The 13,731-nt window shown below is 39.7% G+C and overlaps 1 protein-coding gene across 1 annotated transcript; it reads right to left on the reverse strand.

The window, feature by feature from the left end:
• Window positions 1-269: 269 nt before the first annotated feature.
• Window positions 270-5,809, reverse strand: LOC102715758 (E3 ubiquitin-protein ligase hel2). The gene is made up of 7 exons (XM_006654139.3): window positions 5,424-5,809; window positions 4,363-4,671; window positions 2,985-3,193; window positions 2,859-2,907; window positions 2,675-2,764; window positions 2,519-2,581; window positions 270-2,396 (listed from the first exon to the last, which is right to left on the reverse strand). Exons 1-7 carry the CDS (start codon window positions 5,589-5,591, stop codon window positions 714-716), a joined length of 2,571 nt encoding a protein of 856 aa, XP_006654202.1. The 5' UTR covers window positions 5,592-5,809; the 3' UTR covers window positions 270-713.
• Window positions 5,810-13,731: the final 7,922 nt, after the last annotated feature.

Genomic DNA, 13,731 nt, shown 5'->3' on the forward strand with positions numbered 1-13,731 from the left:
ATCTTAAACTAGAAAATGGATTAATATATCATTTTTAAAAACATTTAAAAAAACACGCACAGTTTAGTTATCTTTTCTCTTTTACCGTCCAAAAAAAGGTAAGGGGCTACTCTAGACCGACAAAAAGGTGACAGCTGTTTACAATGGTGACATTGGCACCGCCCACTTTCATGCCAATGATGGAATCATAATTCAATGCCACTCTTGCAGAGGAACAGAGCACATTGATTTTTTTTTAATTTTATCTTTTTTACGGATAATCTTGTCACTGGACATAAAGGGTCTCTCTCGAAGAGAGATCCAATGCATTGATCGCTCTTTGCAATACCACAGCATGTAGCAAATGACAAGTATAAATAACAAGGAGAATATTGGGATTTTCTTTTACCAATCCAGTCAGGGACAGCCTTGAACACAGATAATATTCCCAGAATGAAACCATAGTGGGAAAACCACTATAATATTTGGCAGAGCTCATGTAAAATATCGTCTACCAATAGATTCCACTAACTGGGAGCAAAGTGATATCAGACCATGACTATCAGTCTCACTTCAAGTTTTGGCAAACAAAATAAGAAAGTGAAATGTAACTCAAAGGCGGTGATCTTCAGAGGAGTAATCAAGTTTCCACGATCAGCCAGCTTGATCACATAATGTGCACTTGGCAACAGGATCTGCTTATACTATTTCAAAACTGCAGCTGCAAAATGATTTTACTTCCTTCCATTGCTTGAAAAAAGCTTCTGGCCCCCTCCATTTTTCCAAACACCTCGCATAGGCAACCCCATCTGTGGGCCTTGCTGTTCCCTTTCCGGTCGTTCAGGGCTCGTCGTAGGACGACTCAAATCAAGTGTAGCTAAGGAGTTGTCCCCTAATCGGGCTCTGAGAAACTTTGATGTCTTCTTTGATTGTTTATTATTGTTACTGCTGCTACCTCCTCCCTTGCCTACATCATCTTTGGCACCAGAAGCCTTTGAAATGGCACCAGGATCATTGTCTAGACTCACATCTATATCAGATGATGTACCTCCAGTCATTAGTTGAGCCTTTCCCTTGGAAGATCGATACCCATCCCTTGACAGAACCTCAGCCACTCCTTCCTGAGTCTTATTGTTTACCTGAAGCTTCCTTACAGTGTCCAGAAAGCTATCTGCTAGCAAATCCTTCACATCCTTAGCAGGAGCAGCATTATTTTCTGTAACATCATGAGCTTTTCCCTTGCCCTTTTTCTTGCGGTTACCCTCTTTTGAGCTAACGGTTAAACCATCACAGTTCTCTTGGAGGCTGCTTTTGAATCGCATATTGGTGTAATAGGCATCAGCAAGTTCCTTCTGCTTCTGAGGATCAGGTAACAGCCTAGCCATCTCAGGCACAAGGTGTGACAGACCAAATTGCTCAACATATGAAAGATACTCTAAAGTACCAATGATGCCTTGACGATATTCACCAGCGATTTCTTTAAATGCAGTGTACCTATCTTCATCCATGCCTAAAGCACTGCGCATTCTTTCAACCAGGGTCTTATTGGCAGCACGCACATCATCTGCAGGCAATGTTTGGCTGCTTTGCGGCGTCTGTTGATTTTTATTGCCACCATTAGATGTACTTGATGATGCCTGAACAGAAGACCCACCAGACACAAGATTAGGAGTAGAAACAGAGTGCTTCATCCTGTTTGAAGCTCCACTTCCAGGATTCCATACTGAGTTAGAGGCAGATGGCATAATACCATTTTCTCTTCCAATTCGAAGCTGAGAAGAACTAGAATGAAGCAGCCCCTGATCAGGTGTAGGCCACATCTGCGCAGAGCTAGAAACAGGAGGGACTAATTCAGGATTTTCTGATGGGCGAGGCCGGGCAGAATGCAATACTTTCACATTGCCCTTGCTACGCTGCTGAAGCCTTGATGCAAGCGTGTTCTTCGCTAGACTTTGTAGCCCCTGTTGAGTTGAAGCAGAACCCCTGTTGCTACTTGATCCCGGTAATGGAGGGAATAATGACTCATCCCCAAGCTTGGCAGAAAGGGAACTCTGACTAAGGATGTGTGCATATCTGGATGGCTGCTCTGAGAGGGAAGGGAATGAGGTTTCATCAGGAGCAGAATCCATCCTTGCATCAGGCGTATCCTGGTCTTGAAGAGGAGGAAAGGACAAGTGCTCAAATACACGTCCATTGTCTGAGCTCTGTCCAGTTTCTCCTCGCCCAGAACTAGAACTGACGCTTACAGACCCTATAATATTATCAACTCGATTTGGAAGACCGTTGCCTGTAATTGCACTGCCATTTTGCACAGGGGGTATATCCCTGTCAGATCCATTACGGTGAGAATTGCGCCCCCTACCTCTACCACGCCTTTCATCTTGCTCGTTTCTTCGATATATAAAGCTGGTTGGTATCTGACAGAGCCAAACAGAAAATTAGCCTGAAGAAAATTTCACTAGTTGTATAAACAAGACAGAAAGACAGGGTGAAAGGGATATTAGCACAAGAATGAGAAATCTTAGGACTAAATACATACCTGAAGTGCAGCATTCCTCTGAGCACGAGACATCCGCCCACCATGCTCCATAGCATTATGTCTCTGAATAAATAAACAATCTAGGAAATATTATAACAAGTAACCTACCATCTACTCCAGTAACTGAGCAAGAGCAATGCAACTTAACACACTTGCCTTGAGCTCTGCTTCACTCTGGAAGACTACAAACTTCTTGGCCAAACATGCTTCATCTTCACAGAGGAAATGATCTTTACGGAAATGCAACTGTATTTAATTAACAAAATGTTAGGATACCACCAAATGGTTGTAAAAATAAATAGCTTGGAACACAGGCATCAATCTATTTGGACAAACAAACCTCCAAGTCATCATAATTCTGGAAATAATCATACTGCCCAGGATGTTGTCTGCAACCAGTTGTAAGTTTAGAATATCACATAAGCCTGTGAACAACTTAGCTAAGTGTAAAAAGGGTGCATGATACCTTTGACATATGTGACATGAATAGTGATCTCGAGACATATGTGTGTAAAGCTCGTTATCCCCATAAAATGAGCTTCTGCAAAACTCGCACATTGGATGCCCTGCAAAACCACTGCGCTCAACCTCAGAGCCATCCACCTCAGAGTCGCCAGTTTTTACATGCTGATTTAACTGTGCCCTTGTATAAAGCTTCTGTTCACAAATGAACACCTGGACAACACATTTACTAGTTCATCAAATTACGATCTCGAGAGCAAAATTTTACAGTAATATTAGAAGTATGCATCACAGTGACAGTGGTCATAGAAAATCAAAATTAGAATAAGCATAAGTTCAAAACATTATATATGCTGCCAAAAAATCCAGAATTTCACCTACTCTGTCAAAGGAGCAGAGCGAGTAATACTATCCGTAAGAGACCACACATAGTCAAAAGCAATTTAATTCATCAATTCCCAGTTAGTTAGAAGCAATTCAAACTCTATGTTATCAAGTTAAAAAAAATGTGCATGGGCAAGTAGATAATTTATGACAGTTGGTGATTACTTAAAGCATCTCATATTTACCCATCCCGTAATGAGTCAAAATGCACATTCAATCCTGACTTCAAACAGAAACACACTTCAAAATAGCATATGGTTTATGTCCATCAATACCTTATATTACCATATCAATATTGCATCCAATATAACTGAGATGTATTAATTTTAATTGCATACTTCAAGGTAAGCAAACCAAATCATGCATACAAATCGGATGCACTCAATTAGTCTGGTTTTCATGGGACCAGTATTCAAGAAATCAATTTCCAGCACCAGTGTTCAGCACCTAGGTGGCCTGGCTGATATAGTAAAGCTAGCCACTAGTCTATCAGGTCATGCATACACTTCCATAAGCATACCACCTTTTAAAGTAATGACAAACATGCAGCAACTGTGAGGATGGGAACCTGGCACTGGGTCATGTAGCATAAAACACAATTTAGATGCACACTTGAGTCACTGACTACCATAAATGTTACCATCCTCCTGTCAAAGTATCTCTGCCTGTATATGTTATATTAAGAACTTAAATATCCACTCACACAAAGTAAAAGGTCTTTCACCAGAAACTTATTAGAATTTCTGAGCCTTTACATATTGCACACTGAGTAAATGCAGTGACATCAACAATAGTCAAAATTAGTAAATACTAACTACCACAAAAATGAATAGGCCCATATAATAAGCAAACATGTCCACATAAGTAGCTTGATTATTCCCCATGATAGTCCTAAGTTTTCACACTGAATTCATTAAAAATGCAGGACACCATCAAACCATGAAACCAACAACTATTACTTAAGGATAAAAGATAACATTGTTATCAAGAATGTTTACCTTCCTCCCCTCCAAGCAAAGACTGCACATATATAACCTATGTTGATGGAACAAATGACCCTTCAGCTGTTCAATGCTCTTGAACCTGCTTTTGCGCCTTGCTTGTGCTGCCTGACCAGCTGGGTCTTCAGCTTTGTCACATACACTACAAGAAAGCCGGCACATTGCTCTTATCATCTTGTAGTGGTCAGCATCGTCAAAAAATGCCTGACTATCCTCATGGTACCAGTACTCCCCCACCTTTCCCTCAATTGGCCCAGGAGGGAAAACAGAGAAATCATTTATCACTCTTGTGTAGTCGCCCATAGCCTGTAAAGTGATTAAAGATGAAAAAGCCAAAATTAAAATTTTTTGAAGTTCACATGGAGGCTTTGCATGTGCAGTCTTTGAAGGCATATGCATACATTGACTCCAGTCTAATTTTAAAAAATAGAAGCAGAGAAAGTAACCATTGAGCGACACAATCAGCCAATTGTTACGTAGCAAAAAGGAAATTCATATTGAAAAACATTACAGAAGATTAATAGAAGACTACATGTTTTTATCTGGTCATGTGTTTCAACATAGGGAGGCCTATCCCTCAAAAAAAAACATAGGAGGCCTAACAAACTCTCGTTAATAAAGCTTACTATGAAATTTTCTAGCTCCCATCATAAGCCTAGAACATCATAATCAGTCACACCAGTAGTGTACAAACAGTAGCTTGCAATGCCGTGTATCACAAGAAAGTACAGGAACCATGGCATGCCATTAACGCCTAAACGTAAATTGCCAAACTCCTAATCGCGTGACAAAACAAATTTCTGATTAACAGTGGAACTAGTTCAGTTGAGATTCGAACTTCCTTGCAACTAATTCATACAATGAGCTAATTTCACATAATTAACGAACAAAATAAATTCGCAAAATTGATCAAATTTTGGCCTACTAGCAAGAGCATCATATTCCAAACCAATCGAAACCCTAACCGACCCAGCGACCCAAGATCCACCCACGCATCCCTACGCCACAGATCAAAAAACCCGACCGGGGGCCGAGGAAACCCTAGCGGCGGGACGAACCTTGGTGACGAAGACGAAGGCGCAGTCGGTCTTGCAGATGCAGCAGCGCCTGTCGCCCATGACGAAGCGGAGGCGGACGACGCATGTCGAGCACACCTCGCGATGCCCGCAGGCCCCGTAGGCCACCCACTCCAGCGCGTCGGCGCACACTGCGCAGCTGTCGTCCATCTCAGCGGGCGCGAGGCGGGCGCGGGGGAGGAGGATCGGCCGCCGAGGAGGTAGACAGAGGCGGGGGGAGACGACGGCGGAGGCGGAGGCGGCGGCGGCGGCGGCGAAGACGAAGAGGGTTAGGGAGGGAGGGAGGCGAGAAGGTTCGAGACGACGAGACAGGTTTTTTTTTCTCTCTCTCTCTCTCTCCGCTTTTTCCGCACCCTTCTCGCGTCCTTGTGTTGTTTGTGTGCAGCTGGGTTTTTTATCGCGCTTTTTACTCGGGGACTTGTTGCCTTCCTCGACTCTTCGATTGCCTTGGGTACCAAGGTTTATATCGTAGACATTCTTTTTGTTATTACTTTCTTTTTGTCTTGGCTTAGCCATCGTTTTGCTTTAAGAAATAAGTGAGAAAGCTTATTAGCATAAAAACTAATTTATAAATAAATCTTTATATATATATACATGTTTGTGAGAAAAAAACAAATGTAATGACCACGAAAATATTTATCATGAGCCAGTTAGGGGTGGAAGCGACCGAGCCGAGCTTGGCTCGTGGAAGCTCACCAAATACTAGGCTCGGTACTCAAACCGAGCTATACACACTCGGCTCGGCCCGTGGCTAGGCTCGAGCCAACTCGAGCTGGCCGGCGTATATGAGAGGACGGGTCATGTCGGTGACTCGGGACTCGGCGTGCTGCCCTACCACGTACCGGCGTACAGGAACGGGAGATGGGGAGAGGACTAGGATTGATACTGTAACGACCATAACTAGAACTTTAGAAGTAATGGACCAAAATCGATAGGTTTGTTGGGTTTGGCCTAGAAATTGATCTGTTCAAACCGAGCCTATTAAGCTCGTGAGCTGGCTCGGGCTTGGCTCGGTTCACCAACGAGCTAAAACCCAGGCTCGGGCTCGGCTCGTTTTGGATTTGAGCCCGAGCCAAGCTTGAACCGAGCTCACGAACCAGAGCTATTTGTCCAGTCCTAGTACCAATATTATACTATGGATATCAGTGTGCTAACCTAGACCATCTAGTTTTCATATGATGATGAGAGCTACTACAGCCTAAATGGTGACGGTAGCTGAGCTTGATCATTTTTATTAATGCTTTATGTTATACCATGTTGTATATGTCCGCTATTCATATTATTCTAGTGGTGACCGTTGAACTTGTAACACATCCATAATTGTTTTTCATCCGAATTTATTTCTTGGATTCTATTATTTTAGCTAATACTATGGGAGATGATAATCCCATTTTTTTCATTTATGCTTATGTTCAAAAACCAAGATCTAAAATTTACAACTTAGAATTTGGAGTTTATTTCAAGAGGTTTTCATGATCTTCGTTGTTCTTTTATATATATTTACTTTTAGATTGCAAAGAATATATACTCTCCGATTTTTTATTTGACACAGTTGACTTTTGGATTTATTTTTTGATCATCCGTCTTATTTAAAATTTTTATTCAAATATGCAAAATTATAAATCATACTTAAAGTTACTTTAGTAATAAATCAAATCATAATAAGATAATCAATAATTATATAAATTTTTGAATAAGACGAAAGGCCATACGTAGATCGAAAAGTCAATGGGTCAACTAGAAAAACTGGAGGGAGTATATAAAAGTTTTAATATAAATTATTTTTAATCATTAATAAGTTGTTTCATTTATATTTAATTTAAGGTTGTTTACATGTAATAGAGTACAATTAACATGATAATAACACACTAAATATATAAAAAGTACACAAATATATCTATTAGAAATTTAGAATACATACGTTTGATTGAAATTTCCAAAGTAATTTAAGTTTGATAGTGGAAATTATGTAGCAAAAGGAGTGAGATGTCTAGCAAGTGTGAACTGGATTCCTACGATGGTATTCCTCATACATTGATCATGTGGCTAATGTTGCGTTCGATTTGGCAAGTTAGATTAAACTTCTCCTCGTTTTCCGTTAGCACGCTTTTCAAACTACTAAATAATATATTTCGTGCAAAAATTTTCTAATAGAAATTGTTCTAAAAAATCAAATAATTTCATTTTTTTAAATTTTTAATAAGTAATACTTAATTAATCATGTACTAATTACGTTTATCGTTTTCCATGTGGCTAGTTAGCTTTTGCAGCCCTCCAGTTCGAACGCAGTACATTCTCATAGAAAAAGCTATTACATGATCTAGGGCCTCGTTCCCAAGTGAAGTGTGAGAGAAAATTTTTCTTTTTCTTTCTATGCGCACGCTTTTCCAAACAGTCAAATATCAAATAGTATATTTTTTGCAAATATATATATATATATGTGTGTGTGAAAAGTAAATATATATTATGGTTAAATAGATTATTATGGTTTCCAACACATGCAGTGGATTGCTTAAGAACTACTAAACGTAACTTCGTGGCTAGGTAGTTATAAAAGTAGTCTTCGGTCATACTATGAAACATGTAGTGGTATGTGAATAATCAAGATGAGATTTGACCCTTCACTAGAAAGAGATATATCTCTGGGCCCCTCGGTATTATAAATTATGGAAGTGCATGAAGATGCCAAAGGTGATTAAGGACTCAATCACAAGTTAAGTACCCTATTACATAATTGAGTTATTTAAATGATGACACATATTGAGCCTTAAGCTTAATCGATATCGTGAAGCAAAGTTATTAATATAAAGATATACTATAGGTCCAACTGATGTAATCTGTATGTTTACTCGGCAGGTCAATATAGCACTAGGAGCATAGATAGCATATATCTTAGCGTGTGCTTGATATAGCACACTTAAACGGTATATTTTTAATAAAATAAATTTTTGTAGGAAAGTTCCTTTAAGAAATTTTATAAATCAATTTTTAATTTTATTATAACTAATATAAGAATTAATCAATTTTGCATGCACGGAAGGGTTCCTAACCCCAAAGGAACACATGATTAGAAAACATAGAGCTGGTGAAACAAGAATCGGTTTTGCTCAAACCAAAGCACTTAGTTTAGCCTTTGTTTCCTCTTTTCTATGTCTTCTTTAAAGATTCATCCAATGGTGAAGATCAATTTAAAATATAGACAGATACCAAATATAAGTTATGAAATACTGTGAATAACGACGTCTAATGTGTAGATTAACAATGATGATCCTCCTCGTTCGTTTTCCTTACCTCATGATACCTTCGTCGGCTGTGATTTAACTCTAAACAATGTTCTTCTAAAAATCTACACAAAATTTATCATGTCAACTTCTATAATAGCTTTTAAACTGTGTATTAGTTATCTGTGTTGTTTATAACTATAAAAAAACTTCAACTTTCATCTTCATCTTAAAAGGACGCAACCTAGTTCCTACTTTTTAGTGGTGTCCAAGTCGTGCCGACGCTCGACGCGTCCCTCCCGGAGTCAAGCGCGCTCAACAATCCTCGCCGATCACCGCCGATCGCCATCGTCCGCCGTCGATCGCCCTCGTTACTCCCTCCGCCCGCCCGTCATTTTGCCTCCCTCTGGCCGACGGGTTCCTCAATACGATCGAAGTGAATATGAGGGCAACGATAGGGGGTTTTTTGCAAATGTTCATGCCACGTTGGATGCCACATAATGGGGGAAACCGACCCAAACCCATTTTTGTACCTAATGCGAACCATTAAACAAGTTTTGGGTGCCAAATCTCGTTTTTGAGAGAATGTGTATGTATTTGACACCACTTGACAAGTATGTGTACCTCCGGTGCATTTAACTCTTTTATAATTTGGGTCAGCTATTTGCAGGCAATAAACGCGGAGCTCATCGACCCTATAGTGCACCAACTCATCTATCCTATAGTGCACTAACTCAGTTTACTCATTTATCTATTCTATCATATAGTGCACCAACTCAGTTTACTCATTTACTCGTTTACTCCTTGGACAGATCTAACGGCTGATATTATTTGCATCAATCGAACGGCCCAGAACCTTCTACCACCTACAATCTGCTTAGCCCAACATCCGCACCCGACATCTGCGTGCGCCGCCTTCGCCTCCGCCGCTGCACAGCCTCTCCATCTTCGGCGCCGCGCCATCACCCCTGCCGCCGTCGCCTCGCCGTCCCCACCGCCGACAATTCCTCGCCATCCCCATCGTCTCGCCATCACCCCCGCACTGTCGGCCGCGCCGTCCCCCCTCGGCGGCTCCTCGCCGTGCCGTCACTTGCAGATTTTCTCCATCCCCACCGTCGCCGAGCTGTCCCCGACACCGAAGGCTCGATGACCCGCCGTCGTCGCCTAGCCATCACCCCCGTCGCCACCGGCCTCTCCATCCCCGCCACCCTCCTCATCTCCTCGGCAGCCGCCTCCGCCATACGTCGCTGCCTCGGTCGCCGGCGCCTCCCTCGTCGTCTCCTCGGCCGCTGCCTCCACAGACGCCTCGGCCGCCGACTACGCTGTCGCCACCCATCCAACGCACCGCTTGCGCCACCTCCGCCCCTCACCTCCGCCGCCGCGGCGAGCGGACGCGCCCCCGCCGTCGCTCCTGACTCCGCCACCACGACCGACGGAAGGTGTTCTTCCCTCCTAGCCAACCAATGATGGATATCAGCAGCGACTTCTTGATGTCGAAGCTGTATGAGTTGTAGTTATTCTGCATGGTCACTTCTATATGATCGCCGGCTTGGAGATCCATATCGATTTTACCATACAGCTTTATGAAGGTTGGCAGTGCTGCTATTCTCATCTAGACGATCAGGTCTTCCTGTTCACTCAACCGTTGGAATTGCAATACAGAGATTAGTAGTAGGCAGTACCAAGAACGGGTACTTGGATATAAGTTTCAATTCAATCTTGTCAGTTGCTCTTGGCAGTCAATCTTTAGTTTCTTGGAAAGTAGTAGGTAGTAGCTACTAATGTGATCGCTTATCAGTTATAGTTTTTCAACTGGATGAATCACTCCTGAATTAGAGTGTCATACATGTCTAGGCATAACTAATTAATCCAGAGGAAGAGCGGAGTGACTTCATGGACATGCTCTGGAAACCACTGCCAGCAACTTTTAGGATCAATGCAACGTAATGTTGCTTGCTCTCTAGCACCAAGGTGGCATGCACATGTTTAGTGTTCTAACTTTTGCGTTAGTTGATTGCAGCTTATTGAATGGTAATACAATTGGCTCACTTATCAACATGCCATTATTGCAATGCAGCAACACCTGCATTTTAAAGAAATCAATTCCTTAAGTTCATTGATAAATCTTCTCTGCTCATATTCTGCTCTTAAGTTTATATACCTATTTGCTGTGTGTGTAAAACAATAATACTTAGTATTGTGTGTATAACGATCTGTATTTCTATCTCACGTATTTATATCAGTGTATGTTTATAGGAGTAAAATTTGCAGCTCAACTTAGCCTCTACCGAGTACCGACTGATGGTGTTCTTTGTTTTACTCGCATAAATTTAAAGATATCTGCAAGTTGAAGAGAGTACATTGTCTTATTCATACATGGCAAAATGATTTTATTTGTCTTTGTCAAGGCTGTGGTAATGTGATTTAATCATGACAAATTTTACTCCTTCATATACTTATTGCTCACTCAAAGGGTAAGAATTTCCCTTCTCAGCATAATCTCTGGCTTAATATTTCCTTGATTTGGTTAAATCTGAATTTGATTCTAGAGAACATACATGTTATGTTCATGCTGCGCACGAGATCTTCGATAAAACTCTACTTAGGTGTAAGATTATTTTCAAGAAGACTATTGGTACTTAGGTGTAAGATTATTTTCTAGAATACTATTGCTATTTAGGTGTAAGAATATTTTTCAGAAGCACATGCATTTATGTTGGCATTCCCTGATCGTGTTGCTTATATGTGCAGTTTAATTTTCACTAGAAACAAAAAGGGTTCATACACATGATACTGAGCTTTATCAATTACTTACAAATCTATGGACTGCGGTTATGCCTTATGGCAGCTTAAATGAAATCCAACTAGAGATGACTAGCTGAGTACCCAAACACATGATTAGAACCACAAAATACCTCAAGTACCTTTTTAATAAAGTGAGAAGCTGACTTTTTAGAAAAAAAAGGAGACATTGATGAGATATGTGTTTAGAAATTTACCTCTTACCCTTCAATGCCAAGAACAATACTTTGTCAGCTTCTTTTTTTAATGAAAAATTTGTTTTTGGATAAGGAAGAACTAGAGTAGAAAAATATTTTTAGGAATCTATCTTGTGATTGCGCGTAAGGTTCTGTCTGAAATTCAGAGAATGTTAGTTTCTATCTCCAACCAAGATTAGATGTAGAAAATTTGCCATGAATTGTGTGCAGGAAGTAACTATACATTAGAGTAGAATTATCACTATCTGGCTATTTGCTAGGTGCTTATTTCTAATTTTATTGTCAGTGGTAGTTGATCATTGTTGCATTAATAAAAGTGCATTAGAATCCTTAGTTCTTTCTAAGATAGTCTTGAATTAGCAGAGATGCTTCCTGGTCTATAAAGATGAAATCTTCCTGCTAGATGAACTTGTGGTGTTGTTTTGCGTAACTTTAGACTGCAAACATACAATTTATTGAGATATAACCTTTGGGTGGTTAATTTTTTAGTTTGCACTACTGAGTGTTCTACTGTTCCACTGATGGGTGCATCTGTTGTCAACTTGGTTCCTAGAGAAAAACCTGCAAATATGGACTCGCATTGCTACTAGGTGGGTTCAATCTTAAACAACTATATGTTCATCTTAATTTCAATATTCATGTGTAGCGAATAATTCCTTTGTTATTTACTTGCATGTTCTTTTCAAAAGCAGGCAGCAGAATAAGTTTGAAAAACATCAGATTTATACAGTAGCTAATTAATTATCAGGAGCCAGAACTCTTTCCTTTTGAGTTTTATTTGTCATGACTGGTGGCGTTCATCCATGAAACAAATGAAAAAAATTTAGTATAAACCACACAACTGCTAAGGTCATATGAATTTTGTGTTGGCTTTGTTGCAGCTGAGGAGCACATAGAAGGCAACTTGTCTCTCACATTCTCTTACAACCTTTTACAGGGCACCAAGTACGATCAAAGGCCTGGAATTAGAGACCTGGTTTGATCTAGCTCTCTTAAACCTATGCAACAATCACAGGGGAGGGATTTAGGTTTCAGAGCCATCAGCCCATAACCCTTGGCTTGACATGTTACAAGTAATTATTGTTTACTACCTCCGTCTCTAAATGTTTGACGTCGTTGTTTTTTTATATACGTTTGACTATTCATCTTATTCATTTTTTTTGTTAAATATATAAAACTATATAAATATACATAAAAGTATATTTAACAATAAATGAAATAATATAAAAATAATTAATAATTATGTAAATTTTTTGAATAAGACGAGTAGTCAAACGTGTATAAAAAAGTCAACGGCGTCAAACATTTAGGGATGGAGAGAGTATTTCTTATTTCTTATAAAGCATGTGACATCATTGACAGGGTTGCAAAGAAAAAAATTGTATGCCTGTTTAATTGTACTAAGTCTTATTCACAAATATTATGTCTTAGATTCTTTAACATTAGTCATGCACATTCTGTTTGCAGGAAAATTCTATAGGAAGCGAAAGGTAAGCCGCCATAACCTTTACGATCCTGGGGTACCTTAAAAAAGGATGACAGGTGAAAGCAGAAGATCCTGGGTTGCTTTTCTTGAAAAATAGCAACCTTTCAGGTCATATTAGCATCTATAGGTACTATGGAAACTCTCACCTATTGTCGTATCTTTCAATTCGCTTCACTTATCATTTATACTTTTACTACTTGTAAGATACAAACTCCAGTCATGACCTACTTTGAGATATTATTTTACACCTGTAGCTACGTAACATTAAATAAAATATTTTGTGTATTGATAAAACATATATTATCATTTGGTTATCTTGTTCAATTTATTTATTTTTTTATAAATCAAAAGTAAGTAAGTATTGAATCTTGTCGGTGAATAATCTGGTTATCCTGTTCTTCTTTTCATGCGTGTATGGAGAAATGTGAACTACAATTGCCTATTTTCAAGGTTAGCACTTTACATTGTATATTTGATATATATAACTTGGATCGATTTTAAGCCTGACTGTATTTTATATGATATTAAATTTAACCGTTAATATAGTTAACACCGTAGCATTAGCACGGGCACATTACTAGTCT

This window comes from Oryza brachyantha, chromosome 5 (genome assembly GCF_000231095.2).
Source record: "Oryza brachyantha chromosome 5, ObraRS2, whole genome shotgun sequence".
NCBI lineage: Eukaryota > Viridiplantae > Streptophyta > Magnoliopsida > Poales > Poaceae > Oryza > Oryza brachyantha.

Excerpts from the sequence above, each read along its gene's own strand:
- LOC102715758 (XM_006654139.3), bottom strand. The coding sequence starts at position 5,591 with ATGGACGACAGCTGCGCAGTGTGCGCCGACGCGCTGGAGTGGGTGGCC. Across the intron at positions 2,908-2,984 it reads TCATGTCACATATGTCAAAG|ACAACATCCTGGGCAGTATG; the intron begins GTATCATGCACC and ends AACTGGTTGCAG. Across the intron at positions 2,397-2,518 it reads AGAGGAATGCTGCACTTCAG|ATACCAACCAGCTTTATATA; the intron begins GTATGTATTTAG and ends TGGCTCTGTCAG.